This window comes from Bison bison, unplaced genomic scaffold (assembly GCF_000754665.1).
Source record: "Bison bison bison isolate TAMUID 2011002044 unplaced genomic scaffold, Bison_UMD1.0 scf7180017864535, whole genome shotgun sequence".
NCBI lineage: Eukaryota > Metazoa > Chordata > Mammalia > Artiodactyla > Bovidae > Bison > Bison bison.
In genome coordinates, this window is record NW_011495084.1 from 11,085,811 (window position 1) to 11,108,082 (window position 22,272).

The 22,272-nt window shown below is 38.9% G+C and overlaps 1 protein-coding gene across 5 annotated transcripts in view; it reads right to left on the reverse strand.

Annotated features, from left to right (window-relative positions):
- ATP2B1 (ATPase, Ca++ transporting, plasma membrane 1) overlaps window positions 1-22,272 on the reverse strand; it is a 134,118-nt gene that overhangs the window by 54,219 nt on the left and 57,627 nt on the right. For 3 of the 5 annotated variants that reach the window (XM_010832064.1, XM_010832062.1, XM_010832065.1), the window contains 2 exons: window positions 16,447-16,874; window positions 4,646-4,843 (listed from right to left, as the gene is read on the reverse strand). In XM_010832064.1, the coding sequence (XP_010830366.1) occupies window positions 4,646-4,843; window positions 16,447-16,654 (406 nt within the window). In that variant the 5' untranslated portion in view covers window positions 16,655-16,874. Of the gene's footprint in view, window positions 1-4,645; window positions 4,844-16,446; window positions 18,564-22,272 lie in introns of those variants that run through there. The other 2 variants (XM_010832063.1, XM_010832061.1) reach the window with 1 other exon arrangement.

Consider the following 22,272-nt stretch of genomic DNA (forward strand, 5'->3'; position numbering starts at 1 on the left):
AGTGTCCATGAGATTTGATCCAGGAGCCGAATGATACAAGGGAGCTAGCCGTGTAGATTTAAGGGATGAGAACTGCAGGGAGAGATTAAAGTCAGCATGAAAGAGTTTAGAAGAAGACAAGAGGAGGGAAAAAAGAAAGCTCAAAACTGCAGGGTCAGTAATGGTGAAGAAAGAACAAGGACAGTGCTCTTTTTGGATCTTGGGCTGTAGTCTATTTGTGAGTCTAAAATCAATTCAGTGGCTCATGACCAAACTTTGAGAAATAAAATAGAACAAAACAGAGAAGACATACCTGTAGTAAAGATAAGCATTGTTTTCTGAAAGCTTACTTTGGTCATTTATAAACTCACATGATGGAACATGTTCTTCTGTGTTCCTATGTAAAGTTAATTCTTACTGAGGGTTGAGCTAAACTCTCTGAAAGTCAATGGTTCTCTTAGGACATGCAGAACAGAAAAAGGATTATTCACAAAAAAATAATAAGTAAACAAAACACTAGCAATCATGAACACATATTTCAGAATAGTGAGAATAACTGAAGAGAGGGCTTGAGGTGCAAGGGTGCCAAATACAGATGAGCTGGTGAGAGGTACGTAGGACAGATAAAGAGAAGACAGAAACTGGAGGAAAATCAACTGGGGCGAAACGGAAGGGATGATGTGAACAACCATAAAAAATATCCCTGTGAACATCAGTAGGATTCAGTGACCAATGGGTATAAAGTATGTTCTCCAAGAGATGGGAAGATGGTCTACTGAATGTGCCAGCCTAGCCATTCAAATACTGAAACTTCTATTTTGATTATTTTCAAGCTGAACACATAACCATGTATCACTGCATATAGTAACTAGTTAAGTGAATCTATGGTTGGTATCATTTTATATAGCAGAAGCTGTAAAGACAGCTGATCCTTACCTACGCCCCTGCCCAGAAGATAGGAGATTTGCTTTCTGAGTCAGATTTATCTGGCAAATCTGAACTCAAGAACAGAGAAAGGCTGAAATACTATATTGACCACTTTACTGACCACTTTGACTAACTTGGAGGCAGTGCTAAAATATAATCTTCCAAATAAAGCACTGCAGTGGGCTTTGCTCTTACTAGTTAAAAACATAACAATGCAGTACTTTACAAGATGAAATTTACCAATCATATTTCAACAAAAAACTTTTACATAACTGGTGGATGTATCATGGTGTAACTATCACGATTTACTGAGTGCATTAAAATTTTCTACTTGGATTTATCTAACATTATGAGTTTTTTCCCACCTATGAGAGACATTAAAACCAAGTTCTGAAAGAAAACAAACTTAAGACCCAAATCAGGCCAAATCAAGATTATAAAATATAATAATGTACATTCAATCATGCTATCAATAAAGATGTCTTATGGCTACTAAATATAAAAATTTAAAACTTTCATCTTTTAAATCTATTTTTTGTATATGTTTTAAAATGCTCACATTATATATAGCTTTAAATATATATAAAACATAAATGTATCATTTGGAGACATTTACTCAGATCTTTTCTTTATAGGGTAAATAACCAAAAAAGTTTAAAGACAGTGAAACAGGTTAAAGGAAAGGAATTATGAGAGAATTATCTAATTTTCAGCTTTACATCTCACATGCATTTATAACTAAACTACTGAGTATTTCTAAAGAGAGCAGTTAGTGACATATTTCATTTCATATACAGTTCTACTTTATATCACACTAAGTTAGAATGATCTAAGTGGACAGTAGTAAAGTATTTCTAGAAATTGAATACTTTTCCTACTGATGACCGTTACAAACTTTTAAGGGAGCTGCAGGGAAAGATTAATCTCTAAAATCAAAGTTAGGAAAGGACTGTAGTTTACCAGTTATATGTAGAAAAAAGAAGAAAAAGTAATAATGTTTTCAGTAAAGTCCAAGTATAAATAAAGTAATAAAAACCGATTTTACTAAAGGTGCTCCCTTGTAAATATAGTCACCTGAGAGGTACTTACCATTTGAACTCAGCCTATGCTATCACAGGGCAAATACGCCATTCTCAAATCCCCTATGTGATTCTTGGGTCATATGTGAAGTGCATATATGAACAGCACAAAAAAGCAGTTCTCAAAGTATTGTTCAGGAACTCCAGGGGGATCCTCAAGGTGAAAACTGTTTTTACAATACTACTAAGATGCTGTTTGTCTCATATTTCATGAATGTGCAGTGAAACTTTCCAAAAACTACATGAGCTAAACACAACACAATGATTGCAGAAGCTGATGAGAATCCAGTTATCTTCAATTAAAGCCAGACATTAACTAGGCACAATGAAATTAAAAATACCACTACCCTTCCCTGTCTCATTTTAAACTTCATTCATTAATTAAAGTATAATTATATGCTAACAATATTTATTATTTTTAAATGCACTGATATTTTTTAATTTCTCAGTTTTAAATTAGAATATAGTAAATGCCTACTGCTATAACTCACATGATCAAAACCTTTGGAGTTCTCAGTACTCTGAGAGTGTAATATGGTTCTGAGACCAAAGAGTCTGAGAACCACTAGGTGTACGGACTGCAGATTTCTGGGTTATAGTGCTTATTTTCATATCGAACAGCACTAGTAAGAAATTCTGATAATCTGGATTTCTATGACTACAGACTTACAATTACTGGATTTCCTTTTAAGCAAGTCACCACTTCTTAAGTCTTAAATATGATGAAAAGACACATGAAATACATAGAAAAGCATAATTTTTTTTTAAGTGCAAACACTAAATAACTTTTACCACGGAGCAAAAACATCTTTAGATTGTTTATCAAGACCTTCTGGTAGATCTTGAGTCTCTTTAAATGGCCCTAAGACACCAACAACTCTAGATTTTCTTCTCAGTTGGATATAACACCAGTTATCTCCTTAAGCAAATTTGAAAAAGGGCCTGTCACTACACTGTACAAATGAAGCAGGCTGAATTCCAAGGTGTGTCCAGATTCTGTGAATAAAAAAAAAAAACCCACTCCCACTGAAAACGTTTTTCTCCAGTTTTCTTATAGTCCTGGGAAAAAAATGTTACAAGTAAAAAGTTTTTAATCATCTGCTAACTCACTTAAGGCTAGAACACCAATTCCCAGTATTCTATAATGATAGCTGGGTAAACCAAGCAGTGAAGAAGTTAGCTGTATCACCTCCTTTTCCAGATAAAAGACACACACACACTTACACATCCTCACGCCCACCCACTTGTGCACACATGCACATACGTGAGCACCATTAGTGACAACTAAAAAAAATTTTTTTTTGATCTCAGAAGATATATATGTCTCAAAATGGTATAGCAGTAATCTCTAAACAGTGGGATTTTCAGTAAATATGATTTCCTTTGAAATGTCATTTTCCCTCTAATTTTTCAACAGCAAAGTATGTACCATTTATTCAACAAATAAAAGTTTAAAAAATGATCTGGTTCAATATTTCCCAGAATGTTGCCTAAATCCTCTTTTATCTACATCAGAGATTTTCACCCACAGGCACTTCTGCCCCCTTAAAGGATGCTGGCTATCTTTGGAGATGTTTTGACTTGCCTCAACTGGGCGACGGTACAATGAGCAGGTGACAATGAATGTTCCAGTGCAAAATGTCAACAGTGCCACTCTGAGAAACCCTGATCTGCACAGACTTCAGCCTCAGGTAAATCTGCTTATTCTGTGACCAGTTGTCTCCTCCCACCCTGCCCCCAGACCTCCAAGAAGTTCTCTCTCACTTGAGCTCTAGGCATACCTTTGAAGAATTAATTTAAATGATTACCTAAGCCAAGTTAGCAAATACTTATTAAAACTCTTCATAACTTGTAAGACAGAAGAATGAAGCTTTCGCAATCAAAAATATTTTGGTGAATCATTCTTCTGACATACAAAATACCACTGGTTCACTCTATAGCTCCTTAAATATAGTGACCAAAACCAAGCTAGATCTCCTGTCAGATATAGAAAGTACTGTCAGGAAAATCCATTTAAAATAATTTGCTCTAAAGAAAAAGAAGAAATTTAAAAAAGAAATGAAAGACAAAGAAAGATAGGAGAAAAACAAAATCATCTGCAGCCACAGGTTAAAGCCAAGTTACCTCAAGCAGAATACTTTGTAGCATAAACACTTCTAAGATGGTAAAGAAATCATCCAAATCATGCACATAACAATAAAATATATACAATATTTAAAGTACTTGGAAAGTAACAGCCTGGGGAAAAGAATAAATTTTGCTTTTATAATGATTTTCCAAAAGGTTCTTTAAAAACCCCCAAATTAAAAACTATTTCACAATAGTGTTCTAAAGAACTTAAAATCCACCATGACACATAACACATTATATACATGCTTAGCTCCTTGCCAGACACAGAATATGCGTATGGGGGCAAGTTATTTAATCTCTGTGTCTCACTTGTAAAATGCAGATGACACCATCTATCTTACAGGACTATTGGGAAAACTATCTGAGGTAATATATTTAAAGAACTATTAAGAAGCACTATTAGAATGATATCTAGCATACAGCACACTTAATAAATGCTGGCCTGCTGTTTTTATCATGTACTAAGTGAGCAAATGAGCTGAACTTCACATCACACAGAACATAGCATTTTCCCCTACGAATTTACTTACGTGCATTATCTCCTTCTGGAGGTTGATAAAAGGAAAGGCCCAATGATACTATGGCTGCAATTTCTAATATAATTAAAGTGACATCTTGTAATGCTTCCCATACTAGCTGAAGAAAGGTTTTTGGCTTTTTAGGAGGTATAAAATTCTTTCCAAATACTGCTTCTCTTCTTTCTATATCTACAGGGTTTCCACTTAAACCTAGTAAAAAGAAAGAAATTTTAGTAAACGGTTTTTCTACTTACAAATGAAAATATTTTATTCAAAACACATTCTCTACACTTTATAGATTCATTACATTTGGACACAATGCATAAGATCCAACCAAAATGGTTTATTCCTGTGAGTTAGACTAACTGTACATAATTTAAATCACCAAAAAAACATGCGCAGTGCTTGAAGAAAAAATTTTAAGTAGACAACACAAGGCTGAATTAAGAAATTGCACTTTTCCCAACTGCTGCTTTTTGTTCATACCATCTATACCATCTATATAGACTGCTAGAGAACCAGAGATGATATGTCTGATAGTTTTACATTGGAATTAAACATTTCCCTGATCTTTCCTGGTACTTTTCTTCCATAAGTAGGGAAGTATATAAAGATGTTCATAGCATCTTAGTTAACAAGTGCAAGTTTCTTTTACTTTCATTCTTATTTGCTGAACAATGAAAAGTTCACCTATCATAAACCTTAAAACTTCTAAAAGTTCTAATTCAAGTGATAAAAGATTTTTAAGTCACAAAAACTGGGGCTTAGGACGACCTTTCCTTCAAGCTTGACTTTTAGGATTTATGGCCACCCACTCCAGTACTCTCAGAGGAGCCTGGTGGGCTGCAGTCCATGGGGTCGCAAAGAGTCAGACCTGACTGAGCGACTTCACTTGCACTTTTCCCTTTCATGCATTGGAGAAGGAAATGGCAACCCACTCCAGAGTTCTTGCCTGGAGAATCCCAGGGACGGGGAAGCCTGGTGGGCTGCCATCTATGGGGTCGCACAGAGTTGGACATGACTGAAGTGACTTAGCAGTAGCAGGAGAAACAGGCAGTGCTACTGACTGACTGTCACTGTTAAGGAAAAGATACATTTTGTGGGAAATACTATTTACTGCCTAGAGCATGAAATTAGAAAGCTATGAAAGTTAAGAGAGAGTTGCGTGATCAAATTTGCCTTTTCTTCACCTACCAAGTTAGTCCTCCTCTAATCTAATCCTGATGATCCTGCCAAGCCTAGATACACCCCAATTAGCTACTGCAAAGGATGTCCACGCTTACATTATTATGGAGGTAGGGAAACAGAAGCAGCAGTGATAAAGGACATTTTCCCCAAGTTTAAGAACAATGAAGAAGGGGACAGAGATACCGGGATGACATGACTTTTATCATTATATATTTAAATCTATAATGAAGCAACCTCAACTCTTTGTTTTTTGGCAAGAACTCATTCTAGGAGAACAGCCAGGGAGAAAGACAGGAGAGCAGCAGATCACTGGAAAGCTCTCGGCTCGCTTTAGCTATGATTCTGGATGTGAGGCAGGCAGAGAGTAGCAGAGAGAGAACAAAGCAAGCTCACCGTTAGAATAAACAATGAGAAATGTATATACAGAGCTTTAAAGATTTACTTAGGTTTATTATTAATTATTTATTTACTTGTTAAAGATACCAAAAAGCTTCCAGAGAAGGTTGTCACTAGCAACCATAACAAAGTCAGGTCCACACTGGGCAGTGTGGAAAGCACCTTAGATTTCTGATGACAAAAGTCATCAACTGAAACCTTCCAGAGGCTCTGAGTCGGAGTCCATGGAAAGACAGACGGTGAAGGCCTGCGCTGACAGTGACCGGGAAAAGGCAGATGAGAGGAAACCTGCAAAGCAGGACTCGGCCTTCACAAGCTATTTCTTCAGGTGAGCGCAGTCCCTTCACCAGTCCTGGCTGCGGAGAATTAACAGCCATCCACGGTTTAACTGGGGGTTAAGGGAATCAATGCAGTGAAGTTTTCCACAAAATGAAATGTATTTGTTTTAAAGAACTATACTTTGAGATGTCCTGAAATTATGTGCCTAACGCTTTTCAAATTAAGCAGCCTTTCTTTTATGAAGCGATGATTATTATATAGTGGGTAGGTTTGTTCTGTCTTATATTTTAATGCCATTACAGCAAAAATAAAAGATTCTTGTTCCTTCCCTGTGTTAGTCTCCATTTTTTTCCTAAGAAATACGTTTGAAGATATTAGTTCCATCAGTTTAACTCACCCTTAAGAGTCAACCATCAATTACATACAACACCTCAGTTTTAAATATCATCACTGTAACTATAAAAATAATTGATTAAATCTTAACTTATGTTGGTTGTAACAGGGGCCAATATTTTATGTTAATGAGAACAGCCATAGAGCTAAAGATCACTTTAGAATGTTATCTTGGAGGGAATACAGGAAGTGAAAAAGCAACTGACCCAAAGATTGGCATAATTCTTCTATGCTCCCACCACACATACAAGCACATACCTAGAACACTGCACCGCCAAAGCTATCTGGTTTAGGAATTAGAAGACCTAGGTCCCAGTTAACCTACTGAAATCTTGTGCAAGTCACTCCTTTTGGGGCTGGGCATGGGGGATGGGCAGAATTAATATTTATTGGTAAAACCTAGATTGTTTGGGAGGACCAAAGAACGTACCAAGTATATAAATCATAAACTACAGGGCAATAGTTAATTAAGTAAGGAGGAAGACAAGTTACAAACTGAACACTATAGGTTTTAACTCTATTTTGGGGACAAGTGATTTCTATTAATTTAAAATAACAAACTTAAAGAACCTAGTTAAAGGTTTTGCAACACCAGTCTGACCCCCTCTCTGATATTTACTGAATATCTACTATGCCCAGGTACTGTTGTACTTTGCTGAGAAGTCAGGGTGAACAAAAAGGTCTTACATTCAGCAAGGTTATATTGTACTGGAGGGAAAGAGAGAGAGTTAAAACAATACAGAGAGAGGACTGGCATTTATTCTAAGTGCAATGGGAACCACTAGAAGGCTTTATAGGAGGGTAGTGATAACCAATCTCATTTAAACTTGACTGAAGGACAAACTGAAGAGCATGCATGCGAGTGGAGGAAAAGACCAGCTGGGAGACCACTGGTCTCTACAGTACAAAATGAGGTGGTGGTGGTTGGCTCTGGGTTTCAAAAACGGAGGCAGAGCCCCTGAGTCTTCCAGGGATCTTGTAAGGAAATCAGATAGAACTTGCCGAAGGACTGGATGAGGATGAAAGGGGGGAAAAAAAGGCTAAAGCACGAAACCTAGATTCTTTTTTGCCCATGCACCTACATGGATGGAAGTCAGAGACGTTTATCAAGATAAGGCCGGCTTTGAGAACAGCAGAACTGGGTGGAAAAAGGGAGGCAGGAGTTCATGGTTCTGCTTTACAGGTTTAAACATGATATGCCCATTAAACAAAGAGGTGGAAATGTCTAGTAGATGGCTGGTTATCCATATTCAGAACTCAGGGAGAGATCTGAGCCAGAGAATCTCACTATACAGATGATTCGGGAGCCATGGGCCTAATGGCAGCCCCTGGAAAGCTAGAGTACACTGACAAGAAGGAAGCCAGACTGAGGTGGGAGCCTTGGAGCACTCCAACATTTGATGGTCATAGAGGGTTCTCAAAACACCAAAGGCAACTGCAAAGAAATGGGGGACACACACAGAGACACATGTTCACGGAGTACCACAGAAAGGCAGTTTTTAAAAAGGATGATGTGCAATCATATCAAATGGTGTTGCAAATGTGGAATAAAATGAAGACAGACTGGACAACTGGCCTGCACTAGACGGGGGCTGACGACTTTGATAAGGAACCTTCAAGAGGCGGCTTGGAAGCAAGGCTGGGAATGAGTTAAGTGGAAACAATAAGCACAGGTAACTGCCAGGCGTGTGATGCAATGACAAGAAATTAAGCAGTCAAGGTAAAACCTAGTAAAGGTGAAATAAAATGGCAACCCACCTCTGCAGTCTCGCCTGGAAAATCCCATGGGCAGAGGAGCCTGGCAGGGCGGGCTACAGGTCATGGGGTCGCGAAGAGTTGGACACGACTGAACACACGCACACGAAGGTAAAATACAGTGCTGCTGCCTTCAGTGCTACATTTTACCTTAATGCTTTACCTCTTTATTTTATTTTGCTCTTTACTACAAAATGGATAAATAAAACTGTTCTGCTTTTTTAAAGATGAGTGACAGATATTAAGGCAAGTTATTTAGCAACGGAAATGACCACACTGGTGACACAGATGGTTAATCTAGAGCAAACCTCTGAAGAAGCCAGGGGAAATGGAGTCCAGGGCATGGGTGTCAGGCTACTACAGGTATGGGAAGACATTCCCACTGTGAGGAGGGAGAAAAGCAAAGCGTGTGGGGATGAGAAAGGTAAGCCCTGTTGAAACTGGCAATGAGACTGCACGGTCCTAGCTTTAAGAACAGATGAGATATGGTATCAAATCATTTAGAAAAAATTACAGATAAACAGAACAAGAACTCTTCTGCCTAGACCTATTGGCTCCATAGATTGTAGTGGAGCAGCGATGAGGCCAAGGCATTGACCTTTCAATGGCCCAGTTAGCTTCACAAATAGGAAACAGATTTGAAAATAGATTAAAAACCCATCAAAAGTAGTCTCAGAATTTATGCTTTTGGGGTCTGGATCCACCATTCTATGAACAGATAATGGCTCGAGAATATTGTCTGTATATCTGAAAGAGACAGATTATGGGAAAAAATGCAACGCTATCAAGATACTGATGTTTTACCAGAAAATGTAGCATTCCAACTGCGGAGTCTAATAAAACCATGTCTCAATTTAGAAAATGAAGAGGAAAGAGCACTGAAATGGAGAAAGCAGGTGGATTTAACTGAAAATCATGGTTAATACACAGCACGTCCTAATCTCAAATCTTCTACTTGAGATTATGTCAGCATTTGTGCGTGTGTTCTGCCTGTGGACCAGTGATGCCTTCTTTTAGTGAGGGTCACAGGAAAACATAGCTTCCCAAGTGGCACAGAGGTCAAGAACCCGCCTGCCAATGCAAGAGACGCGGGTTTGATCCCTGGGTCGGGAAGATCCCCTAGAGGAGGAAACGGCAACCCATTCCAGTACTCTTGCCTGGGAAATCCCTTGGACACAGGAGCCTGGTGGGCTACAGTTCACAGGGTCGCAAAGAGCTGGGCACAACTCAGTGACTCTACAGCAGCAACACAGGAAAAGATGCAGATCGAGAAAGGACGTGCAGATCTGTGTCGACTCTTTTTGAAAAGCACATCAACACTCTCATCATATTCTCAATTTCAAAAAAGAAGGAGACTCCCCTCAAATTTAAGTGAATCACTATCTAAAGTCAAACTCAGACTTTGTTCCTGAACGCCAACCGCAGGCCAGATAAGGAGAAGCACAAACATACAAAGGGAAATGAGTCAGACGGGATGCCTTTCTCCGGCACTTGCCTTCAAGGAACTCGTAGTTTGGTGGGGCAGACCGACAAGCAATCAGTTAATCACAACCCAGAGTGTTAAGCAGTAAAGATGGGGGTGGTGAGGATGTTAACGGAAGCCCGCAAAAGGAACTGGAATCCAAATTTAGGGAGTTGGGGTGGATAAGGGAAATATAAGATACCAAACCTGAGATCTCAGGAATGATTAAGAGACAGTCACAGGAAGGGTGAGGTAGCATGTTTAAGGTGAAGAGATCACAAGACCGGAAATAAGAATGAGCTTGGCACAACAGTATTTCAGAGAACTGAAAATTTTGCTATGCCTCAAACACTGAGGAGGAGACAAGAGATGAGATGAAGTAAGCAGGAGCCAGACCCCAAAGAAATTTGTTAATCTAAGTGAGAAGTCTGAACTTCCTTCTAAGTGCGAGTGCAAAACCTCTACCAGCTTTCAGCAGGAAAGTGACAGGCAGTGCGAAGGGAGACAGGAAAAAACACCCGTTAGTATGCTGTTACCTGAATTATGCGAGAGAAAGACAGCAGCCTCAACCAGGGTGGTGGGGAGGTAGAGGAGCAGATACCCTTGAGTTAAGAGGCAGGAGTCATGGCATTTCCATGTCTTGTTGACCCAATGAGTAAGAACAGGTGAAAGGCTCCTATCAAAGTCAAGTCTACCTAGCAAGGTGGGTGACAGTTTCATCAGAGAGCGGGGATTGGGGGAGTATCCTCTCCGAAGGGAAAGTCTGGAGAGGCTGGGGAAATGAAGATGTCTACTAGCAACTGAGCTTTTGGCCCCAAAGCCTGCGAGAAAAGCCTGGACTGGTGCCACAGATGTCAGAGTCTGATAGGAAGTCTTAGAAGAGGAGAGCATCACCCAGGGAGAAGGCAGAGATGAAGAGGCGAGTGCCCCATGATCGGAAACCCAAGGCCTGGCGACATGGAAAGGAACGCATGGGAGGCGGATGAAACCGGTCAGACAGGAAAAAGCAAACCTTCAGAGTCCAGTGTTATGAAAGCAGAAGAGAAGCTTTGAGAGGGAAATATTATATTCAAAAAAACTGAACCTGAAAAAATGAACAATGCAATGCTGCTTCAGACTCTACCGAGTACAACTTTACAAAATAATATATATGCTACAAGATTTGAGGAGGAGTCAGTATTGCAATTATCTTCAACAAACTCATAAGCAATGAAAACTGGTAACCAGAGCAAGTATTAAATGTATAATTCTCCATATTTTTAAATTGGGGTATGTAATTATCATAGCAGGAATAGATGTCTAGGACAAGGTCACACAGAGTCATCAATAGAACACCCTCACTGGTAACTGTATACAAGTATTAGAACATAAGTGGCTGGCACATCACCACCATGCAGATCCTTGTCGAGTGCCTAAAATGGCTGTGCCGGCTGGGATCACCAAACACACGCATCAGGGAATCACTGCGTTCCTGCAGCAGCCTCTAAGTCAATAAGGATTGATCCCGGGCGAAGGCTGATGTCTTTATGGAGTTAAAATACATTTCCATGTGTGAATGCCCATTTTGTTATATTACATGATGAAGACATGGCCAAAGCACAAGGTGACCAATTGCCTCATTACAGCAAGTGCAAACAGAAACTGCCATCTGAAACATTATGGAGACATCAGTCAGCCAGGGACAACTGCTGCTGGCTCTCCTGCTTCCTCCCATACGCTACTTTTGTTTCTCTCTACCACTGTTTCCTTTCCTTATTTCCTTTCTTTTTTCTCTCTCCCTTTGTTCTCTTCTAATTTTAGCAACTCCCACCTTAGAAAGCCTGGTGTCTCTTTCTGCTTGCCTACCCTTTATAAATCCACAAAGCCATGCCTCTTACAGAAGACCATTCAGTACCTGTCTAATTTTTATGAATTCATTTTTATCCTTTGCTTAATACAGTGCTACGAATCAGAAATGATACCAAGGGCTGAGCTCTGCACTCTGTAAATCTTACTACTAGAGTCTACTCTACCATCCAATAAAAAATATACTACAGATTAATAGAAGGAACACATGAAAATGGAAAAGATACCAACAGCTAGTGTAAACATAAAAAGATCAGGAGCGAAGGTTTAGAATAGGAAATGAGAAAGTTAACGTAAGGAAACAGTAATGATACAGAAGAACAAAACTGTAATGACGATTTTATACAGTTAGGTTATTTTGTTACAAGGTTGTTTTGGCATAAAAGTTCTTTCTTGGAGTCTGGGGACTGTAAGCTAGGTGCTTGGTAACAGATAAAACTAAAAATATGAATAAGTCACAATTCCAGTTTACCCTGAAATTTATAGTTCTAATTCTTTTAAGAGTGAAGATGATCAATCAGAACCACTAGTCCATGGGGTTGCAAAGAGTCGGACATAACTGAGCAACTGAACCGAACTGAGGAAATTTTTAATATGAAAATCACATCTGGCTTCAAACACTTCCTATTGATCAGTACATGAACAGTAAGGTTCAAACTCAGTCAAGTACTAGTCTGCTAGAAAACAAGCAGTGAGTTAGCAGGCCAAATGAGAAAGCACAGAAACACAACTTCTTAAGTAGGGCATATTTTAAACATTGACTGATAAACCCCCATTTTTTTTTTTCATTATGTAATTCTTGTCATCAAAAAAAAAAAACAAAACAAAACTATTGTGAAGAGAGAATACAGATACTCCATTCTCAGTATCTCAACTCTTCTGCAAGCTGAATGAGGTGAGCTTTTACAACAGGCAGTACACTACAGCAGTTAAAAGCATGTTCTCTGTAGCTAGAATGTCTAGGTTGGAGTCCTTCCTCTGGGCTTATAGGCTGTAAGACTTGAGAAAAGCTGCTTAACCTTTTTGTGCTGTGGGTTCTTGGGCTGTAAATTGGATAGGGTCGTTGTGAGGATAAGTTAGTATTTCTTAGTGCTAACTACCAAGGTGGCACAAAAACCATTCTGTTGTTCTTAACATCTTTAACTGTTCCTCCAGACTTCAGAGCAATCTAAGATCTACATCCCTACTATTTCTGATTTTTCTTCTCCAGTTTTCTCTTAGCCATACGTCAACACACATCTCATTTTTTCTCCCCTCCCACATCTCATTTATCTGTCCTGTGAACTTGTGTCCCAGGTGGAAAAACAAGGCAGGCAGTGTTGTTTTATTCATTGATGCATGCCCAGAGGGCTTCCCAGGCAGTGCCAGTGGTAAAGAGCCATATTGGTTTGATCCCTGAGCTGGGAAGATCTCCTGGAGAAAAAAACAGCAACCCACTCCACTATTCTTGCCTGGAGAATCCCATGGACAGAGGAGCCTGGCCAGCTACAGTCCACAGTGTCACAAAGAGTTTGACAAGACATGTACGTGCCCAGAGCCTAGAAAAGTGACAATCAGATAGAAGATACCCAATAAACACAATAAATCAACTCTAAAACACACATATTCTTACCTTGTATTAACATCTCTGAAATTGGAATGTAATTTAATTATACACGTACAACTCCCAACACTAATTCTTTTTTTAGGGATTATATAAAATATACGATAGTGACCTAGATCTGAAAGACTGTATGTTATCAATGAAGAAATTAATGAATGAAACAACTAAAGGGACACATAAACATCAGTTTTACCTAAACAAAATTCCTGTACGCTGAAGAATCGTATTTCTATCTCATTTTCCATGATCATAAGCAGATCATACTAACAAAAGGTTACTTATTGTCTAGATCATTTCACTCGGGCATAAAACCTCCCCAATGATGAGTCACTCGTTATCATTTGCCTAGTTGATCAGTGACAAAATATTCATTAGCTTTCTGAGTGAGTTATTTCTAAATTAAACTAGAACTATTTCTTTGGAAATGACATTGTTGTGAAAGCGGCTGTTGTTTATATTTATTCTTATAAGGAGTGTAAGTACAAATATAATGCTTACAAAATTCTTAAGAATATTTCACGATGACAAGCTTATATATGAAGAGTAGAAGACAAAAGTCTGTACAAATTTTGACAAAAATTAAATTCACTATACCAGGAGAAAGATGAGCAAGAGTGCTCTAGTAAACGAGGGGGAAACGGCAATCACTTGTTTAACAGCACAAAACAGCAATAAAACATACACAATTTTGAGTGTTGACTATTTCTACAGATTATCCACAACTTCCACCATGTCACAAGAGAGGTACATAATCATTCCCTTCCCCTAAACTTAGAAACTAATGTATTAGGTTTAACTTTTCAGTTAATTTAAGAAACTTCACTAATTAAACCAAAATCAGTGTAAGGAGCACTGCCTGAAATAAGAGAAGAAAAGCAACTGCCGTGCAAAGTAAACAGAAACTAAGTCCATTAAAAATAACACACCATGGAGGGGTTTTTAGTTATGAGAAGACAGAAGTTCTGATTAACTAGGGAAACACAGAGCTATGGTTGGGGAAAGCACAGTTAAGGGCAGGTTTCAAAGTAAGTTCAGTATCACTTTCAGTTATATTGAGGGTTTTTAAAAAAATGTTAATGCTTTTGATCAATTTGGTGATACTGAAACATCCAATGATTAGGTTTTAGATTAAATGTAGTTAAGTACAGATGGTTAAATTACTGAATCAACCAACTGAGAATAGCATAAGTAACGTACAAATCTCTAAAGTCATATGAAGTTAGCTAAAACTTTAAAGTAAGACTTGCATAAAGAACAAGCTCCAATTTTGTCATATTATATTGATTCAAGTCCACGTGTCTGTTCCCGATTCCCTGAAGCAGCTCTTAAAAAGGCACAGCATATTTAAGGTGTAACTGACAAGTCCATGTTTCCAGTGGCTCTGACTTGAGGAGAAGATCCAGACCATCTGGAAGACTTTACAGAAAAAAGAACATGCTCCAAGTGACCTGAGGAAGCCCTTTAAGGAAATGGGAATATTGACATCAGCTTCCTCAGAAAAATTAAAGTAACTACCCATCATTAAAACAATGAGCAATTCACATAGAATTATATGAAGGCTTCAAAGAATCTTTTGGTGTTATTTAAAATTCTTTGATAATTTTGGAAATAACTTTTTGCTATGACCCCAAAATTTATCACAAGTAGTGGCACGGCATAAGATGCTTTCGGAAAAATGATTTCTCTAGAACTGGCTTTAGACAGATACTCCTTTCTACAGAAAGATATAAAGGATATATACTAATATCCTTTAAACTTTTAACGTTACTAACCACCTATTCTTATTAAAATAAACTGTAACCACCAAACACTCACCTTCATACATTTGCTTGCGGCTTCCTTTGCTGTGTGTAGAAATGCCATCCTGAAACTCCCTAACCTTAATTTCATGTTTAACATGATCAGTGTATAAAAAAAGGTCATCCTTTGAAAACACTTCAAAGATCATAATGTAATGAAGTTATAATGAATTCTTCTGCTTCTCAAAAAGAAATTTACTACAAATCAAGAATTATGAAACCAAAGACTTCTTTGAACATGGAAATTGAATATAATTCTAAGATTGAAAACTATTTTTAATCAAAGGAAATGTCTGCTAAATAAAAAATTGCCATCTAATCTACTCCATTTGCTCTGGTACCTTCTGAACAAATTGCTAAAGTTTTAGGTGTGTTTTTTTTTTTTTAAACAACAACAACAACAACAACAACAACTCAGTCAGCTACAGGCAGTGAAAACTATTTTAAGCTGCCTGGCAAAATGAAGGATAGTGAGCAGGGTTTATTTCTACAGAATCTCCTGGGAACTACCAAGCCTGGTTCTACCCTCCAAAGCTCAAGTGGAAAGACAACTATGCTCTTTAATAAACAAGCAGCAACATGTGTGACAGTACAAAATCCTTCCTCCCACCAACTTAAATTACTGTGCAATACTATTTTTTGATCTAAAGTTACTTTACACCAATCTGATAGCTGCTGCTGCTGCTGCTAAGTCTCTCTAGTCATGTCCGACTCTGTGCGACCCCATAGACGGCAGCCCACCAGGCTCTGCCGTCCCTGGGATTCTCCAGGCAAGAACACTGGAGTGGGTTGCCATTTCCTTCTCTAATGCATTGAAAGTGAAAAGTGAAAGTGAAGTCGCTTAGTCGTGTCTGACCCTCAGCGATCCCATGGACTGCAGCCCCCCAGGCTCCTCCGTCCATGAGATTTTCCAGGCAAGAGTACTGGAGTGGGGTGCCATTGCCTTCTCCGAATCTGACAGCTAGCCCATCTTAAATGTTAAAAAAGTATGGCATCATCAAACAACAGCTAAGACAATCTAAGCATGCTTCTTTATGAGTCAATCACAGCACTTGCTGAACAAAGTACTAAAAAGGGAAGTGATACAGCTCACCTTCATTGGGAGATGTTTTTAACCTGGCGCAGATTCCATAGACGTCTCCATAGCTTTCCTGTATTTTCCGTAATGCGTCTGTGGACCTGAGCTCCATGAGGGCCCGCAGCTCTGCGAGTGTAATTCCAAAGTCTCCATCGTGATTAGCTTCCTTCAAAGAGTTTTTTACTCCACCATATGCAACTGAGTTGTTTGCCATGTCGCCCATTACAGGTATAATTTATTAGGAGGAAAATGTTTCCCAAAAGACTCTATAATTTTCACTTGATATATTTCCAAGATGAAAATCTCTTAAATAGGAAAATCTTTCTTAAACCAAACATTCATTGTATGACTTTGTAAAGGAGCATCAGCAGCATTTCCCAGGGAAGTATCTTGACCTTTGGCCCATGACTAGTTTCTTCCTATCAGTCATGAGAGGTACATATCTGTAAGAAGAAAATATTTAAAGTGAGTAAAATCCATCTGAGAGTGTTATGCATATAAGCATACTTTAAGTGTCATCAGGTCCCTAATCAAAATATATCATTTAACTGCAAAAATAACAGTCTTGCACCCCTTAAAACGTTTTGCATGATAAAAGTTCAAAGTATAACTTCTAAATAAAACTGTGTATCAAGAAACATGATATTTCACCATTATTAAATAAAGCTGTATTTCACATGACCAATCGAGATTATTAATAGTTATCATTAAGCACATGTTACAAGCAATACGTTAGCGGCTTTAAATTCATTCTCTCACTTAATCATCACAATTTAATCCCATGAGGTTTTATTACTCCTTACTCTACTGAGAAGAATAGGCCTCAGATAAATTGAGGAGTTTCTACACAGCCAACAAATGCCTGACATGAATGACGTAGGATGCCTCTAAGCCCATGTTCCTTCAAATAGACACTATCCTCTCTCTCCAAACCTTTCATATGGAAGAGTGCCTGAAAAGGCAAAAAGCACCAGGAACCTTCTCACATGCTTTCCTGCAGTTCTCCTTGGCCACTCTGTGATGCCAGCACCTCTTGGCTTCCTAAAACTATCTTTCACCTGTTTCACATTTTTCAACTGGTTTCTGTCACATGTTGCCAGCTCAGGTCCTCACTATCTTTAGAGCTATCTAAAGAAATCCTCTACCCCTTAGCCACTCTTCACTGTTACTCTATTTTCTTTGCTGGCCCTTAGTATTACCTGAAATTATCTTGTTCACTTATTTACTTATTTGTTGTCTCCCTCCAGCCACAACATTAGTTCCGAAGGCTGGGCAAGGGTTGGTCCATTTTTATATCCTGAGAACCTAGAACTGTGCCGGACCCATGGTAGACATTCAGTAAGCACTTCAAGAGTGAATGAATACATTACTGTAATTTTCTTCACAACAACCGGTTGGCTGAATGGGCAAATGTGGAACCCATAGATAGACGGCCCACGTGAGCATCTGCAGATTTTGGTATTGGGAGGTTGGGGGGCCGTTTTGGCCTAAAACCAATCTCCTGCCAACACCAAGAGACAAATGTGCTTTCAAGTTCTCCTCTTACTCTAAACCAACTAAAAACGAGCTCTCAACTTTTCCTTCTCAATATATGTCCTTTTAAACTAGGACCACAAAGTTAACACGCCTGACAATGGATTCACTTTATTCCTTAATTGGAAAGCTCCTTCCCAACTATCATTATCTTAATCATGTGGGCTTCAGCTCTTAAATCATCTTTGACTCTGTCCACCTTAGCTTCAGTGAGTTAACTGAACTCAGTTAATCGTTCCTTTGAAAAGCCTCTTCTGTACATCCCCTGTTCTCCTCCATCTTCAAGTGTCCTACACAGATTACAATCACTACCCTCTAGTTTCTTTCTCATTCCATTATCTCCTATAACCAATCCCTTCTACATTTTGAGGCTCTATTTAGTCTTTTAAATAACCACCGTGCCACTCTATCTAAACCTATAGGATGAAAATACAGTCTTAATGTTAATATCTGTTGGGCATTCAAGACTAAGCTCAATTTTACCTACTCAATTTCTTCTGCTCCCCAGAATGCCCCATATTTAAGTAAGTAAGCGTTAGTCGCTCAGTCGTGTCCAGGTCTTTGTGACCCCATGGACAGCAGCCCACCAGGCTCCTCTGTCCATGAGATTTTCCAGGCAAGGATACTGGAGTGGGTAGTCATTTCCTTCTCCAGGGGATCTTCCCGACCCAGGGATCTAACCTGGGTCTCCTGCAGTGCAGGCAGATTCTTTACCAACTGAGCCACAAGGGAAGCCCATATTTAATAAATGCTTAATGACTGGGCTTCCCTTGTGGCTCAGCTGGTAAAAAATCCACCTGCAATGCAGGAAACTAGGGTTCGATCCCTGGGTCGGGAAGATCCCCTGGAGTAGGAAAAGGTGACCCACTCCAGTGTTCTGGCCTGTATAGTCCATGGCGTCGCGCAGAGTCGGACACGACTGAGTGACTTTCACTGTCACTAATGATGAGGAACTAGAAAAGATTACTTGCAAGTGCAATTAGTCTTCAGCAATGGAACTGTTACAGGGATGTCTGCAAAATCGTGGTATGTGTTTCTCCCAGTTCAGTATCCATCAGAACTGGCTAGAGGACTTGTTAAACTACAGACTGCCACCCCACTTCCAGAGTTTCAGCCTGGCTAAGGCGGGCGCCACAATTTCTGTTTCTAACAAACTATCAGGGGACATCAACACTACTAGGTCGGAGAGCACAACGTGAGGGCCCCTGGACAGGAGAGTGGATGAAGGTGCTGATTCTTTACCCGCTGCTTAAAGACACCTGGGGAAGGAAAAGTTTGCTGGCCTTGGCTTAAATTTACAAGGATGTGACAGTTATGAATTCTGTAAGACATTTTCTTTCTTTGCCTGCTTCCACCCACTTCACAAATCCTTATGCTTGCCCAATTATTACTAATTTTACTCATCCCCTAGGCAAAGTGGGTTCATACTCACACATCAATTATTATAATAACTCAACTTCAAAAGCTGGAGAGGGTGGTTAGTTTTACGATCTCCGTGTTTTCCTACCTAAAATTTCTTGGCATCTGAACACCACACCAATCCTAGAGTAAATCATTATTATTTAAGAAATAAAACAATTAAGATTCATCAGTTTGTGTGTTGGAAGCATGTATGTCACCATTCCTCCGGTTTCCAGAAAGAGAAATTTTCCTCAACAAATTCTGGCCTCCTACCCATCTATCACCATCAAGCTGAAATGAACTGCTTGACTGATTTTCAGAGAACAAGGAGCTTCCTCACCTCCTTGCCTTCTTTGTAAACAACATGTCTGTAAGACTCCCGCCATCTGGTCTGAATAAGTAGGGGCAGACCCCCAGGTAAAAAATCGTATCATCCTTCAAAATGCCTGGGGTGGAGGTAAGTAACTGTTAGTTCTGGGTTCAATACTAGAATCTCAGTTATCACACAAAACCTAAGTCATTCATTTCAGCTTCTGTCAGTAATAAAAGTAGTATTTTTATTCCTACATGCCAATATTTGCCTTTTCTCTTGACAGAATTCACGCTGGAGAGAAGGGTATTATTTACTGGGTGGCCCTTAAATTTCTCAACAATAAGGATACATAAGAGAGCTAGAATCAAACCTCTATTTGCAAATCAAAAGTCATGTTTCTTATACTATCTGTCTCTGCTTTAAGTCTTTTTTTTTTTTTGCTTTAAGTCTTCATCTTTATCAGGCTGAAATGGAAATGTTTGCAGGTTAAACAGTCAAACAGCAGCAAATGTACCAATTTATATGATAAAACGAGAATTCAATAGACATTAGAGTGGTATTTGTTATCTGCTACCTCTGCCCTTCCCCAGCTCTCAATGGTCCATCCCCATATCCAGATACTGCCCTGACCATAAGGATGATGGGTTCGGTCACATGCATGTGACTTGACAAAGGCCAACAGGTGGCAACAGGGCTTCTACTGTGACTCTGGAATAGACTTGTTTCTTCTTACTGAACTTAAAACTGAGATGTGGAAAGCCTCTGAGAACACGTCTAAAAGGAAGGGATGATCATTTGGGCGCTTGTGTCAACCAACACCTAAAGTCTGTCCTAACCGTGATCTTTTCGTTATTTGTCAAAAAACTCCTTTTGGAGGTTTTTCTATCACTTTGCAACTCGCAGGGCTTTGGTAAGTACATGATCACCACGTTTAGTTCCCCCTACTGTGTAAAGAAAGAGAAGTCCAGAGAAAACTATCAAATGCAAGTGAACCACTTTCCCAAAGTGGACTATCTGAACTACTAATTAACCCACAAATGATAAACTGAACTGTTGTCTATTTCTAGATTGTCCATAACCTCTTCTATTTTCTTCTCTTCCCTACTATTATTCACTCTTCTAGTCACCTAATTAGTAAACTGACAAAAATGCCAAGGACAACAAAAAAGCTTTGCTCTTTATTGTTAGCTACACCATGACAATCAAGAGAGAGATACACTATTTAGAACTGAGATACAACAGAAAGGAGAACATTTCCTTTGCTTTTCATTGTTCATGAAGAGATTCTGATCTTCCATTTGAAAAGTTTAAGAAGAAATCTTGGAAGCTGAGGCTCCACAAGAGGGGGGTTTTAAAGAAAACACCTATCTCCATACATAATTTATCCCAGAATCCCTAGATGATGTCTCTGATCCAAGCACTGTTGGTAATCTTTGAGTTATTACATAAAAAGACAGATGGTTTAAGACTAAAGTTGGGCAAAAATAGCTACAGTCTTCAAAAAGAATGAGATGGATTCCAACTGACACATAAGCTTTACTGTGAATGGGCAGGCAGGACCCCAAAAGAAAACGAAAGGATGACTATGAAGTCTTAGCACTGAGAGAAGCTCATAAAGAGACAGTTTTGTTAATGTTACAAATCAATGCTTTCTTTCACAAGGTCACCTGACTCTGGATCACAGAATGGCTGTATGGTATTATTTAGACTCAACAATGATGAGGACAACAAAAGTACCACACATTAGAAAAACTAAAAGAAATAGCTGGACAGCTAAATAAATTTGGTGATGAAATATGGAGCTGGATGAAACACTGAACTCTAAAAGTGATTATTAATATTATACAGTAACATGATGATTCCTGCAGGCAAGAAAACATATGCTACTATAACTAAGTGTACTAGCATAAGAGGAACAACCTGAAAGGTGTTATTTAATGCATTATTGGGTTCCAAATGCCCAACTGTTCTAAACTTCTATTAGTGATGTGAAAACACAGAAGTTATATTTCTCCAATCTACAGATGACTTGAAGCTAGGTAACTCAGCGAGTTTATCAGATGACAGAATTAGAATCTGGAAAGACAGGTGGGAATGGGACGTTAACTATAATTAGTACAAAGGTATGATCTCTTACATTTAATTTCAAAAACATAACTGTACAAATATGACATACAAGAAACCCAACTGTATACATTCAAAGACAGAGGTTCAGTTTACTCAAAGCATTGGCTTGATGTTAATTAACATGATGTAAGTGCTTTCCCCTCCCATTCCCAAGCTGTCTTAGGCAGCAATGATAGGAGTATTAAAAACTAACAAAGGGAGTTAACAAATCCTTTCTACTTTGCCTTGCACATACACACTTATAATGTTACAGGATCATACAATACAGACACAACATAACACACCTCCCTAAATGTGTGACTATACATAAAACAATGTGAACTTAGCCTGGCACACAATAAATTGTAAATGCATGTGAGCTATTTTTATTGTTGGGCTTTCCTGGTGACTGAGTGGTAAAGAATCTGACTGCCAATGCACGAGATGCAGTTCAACCCCTGGGTTAGAAGGATCCCTTGGAGAAGGAA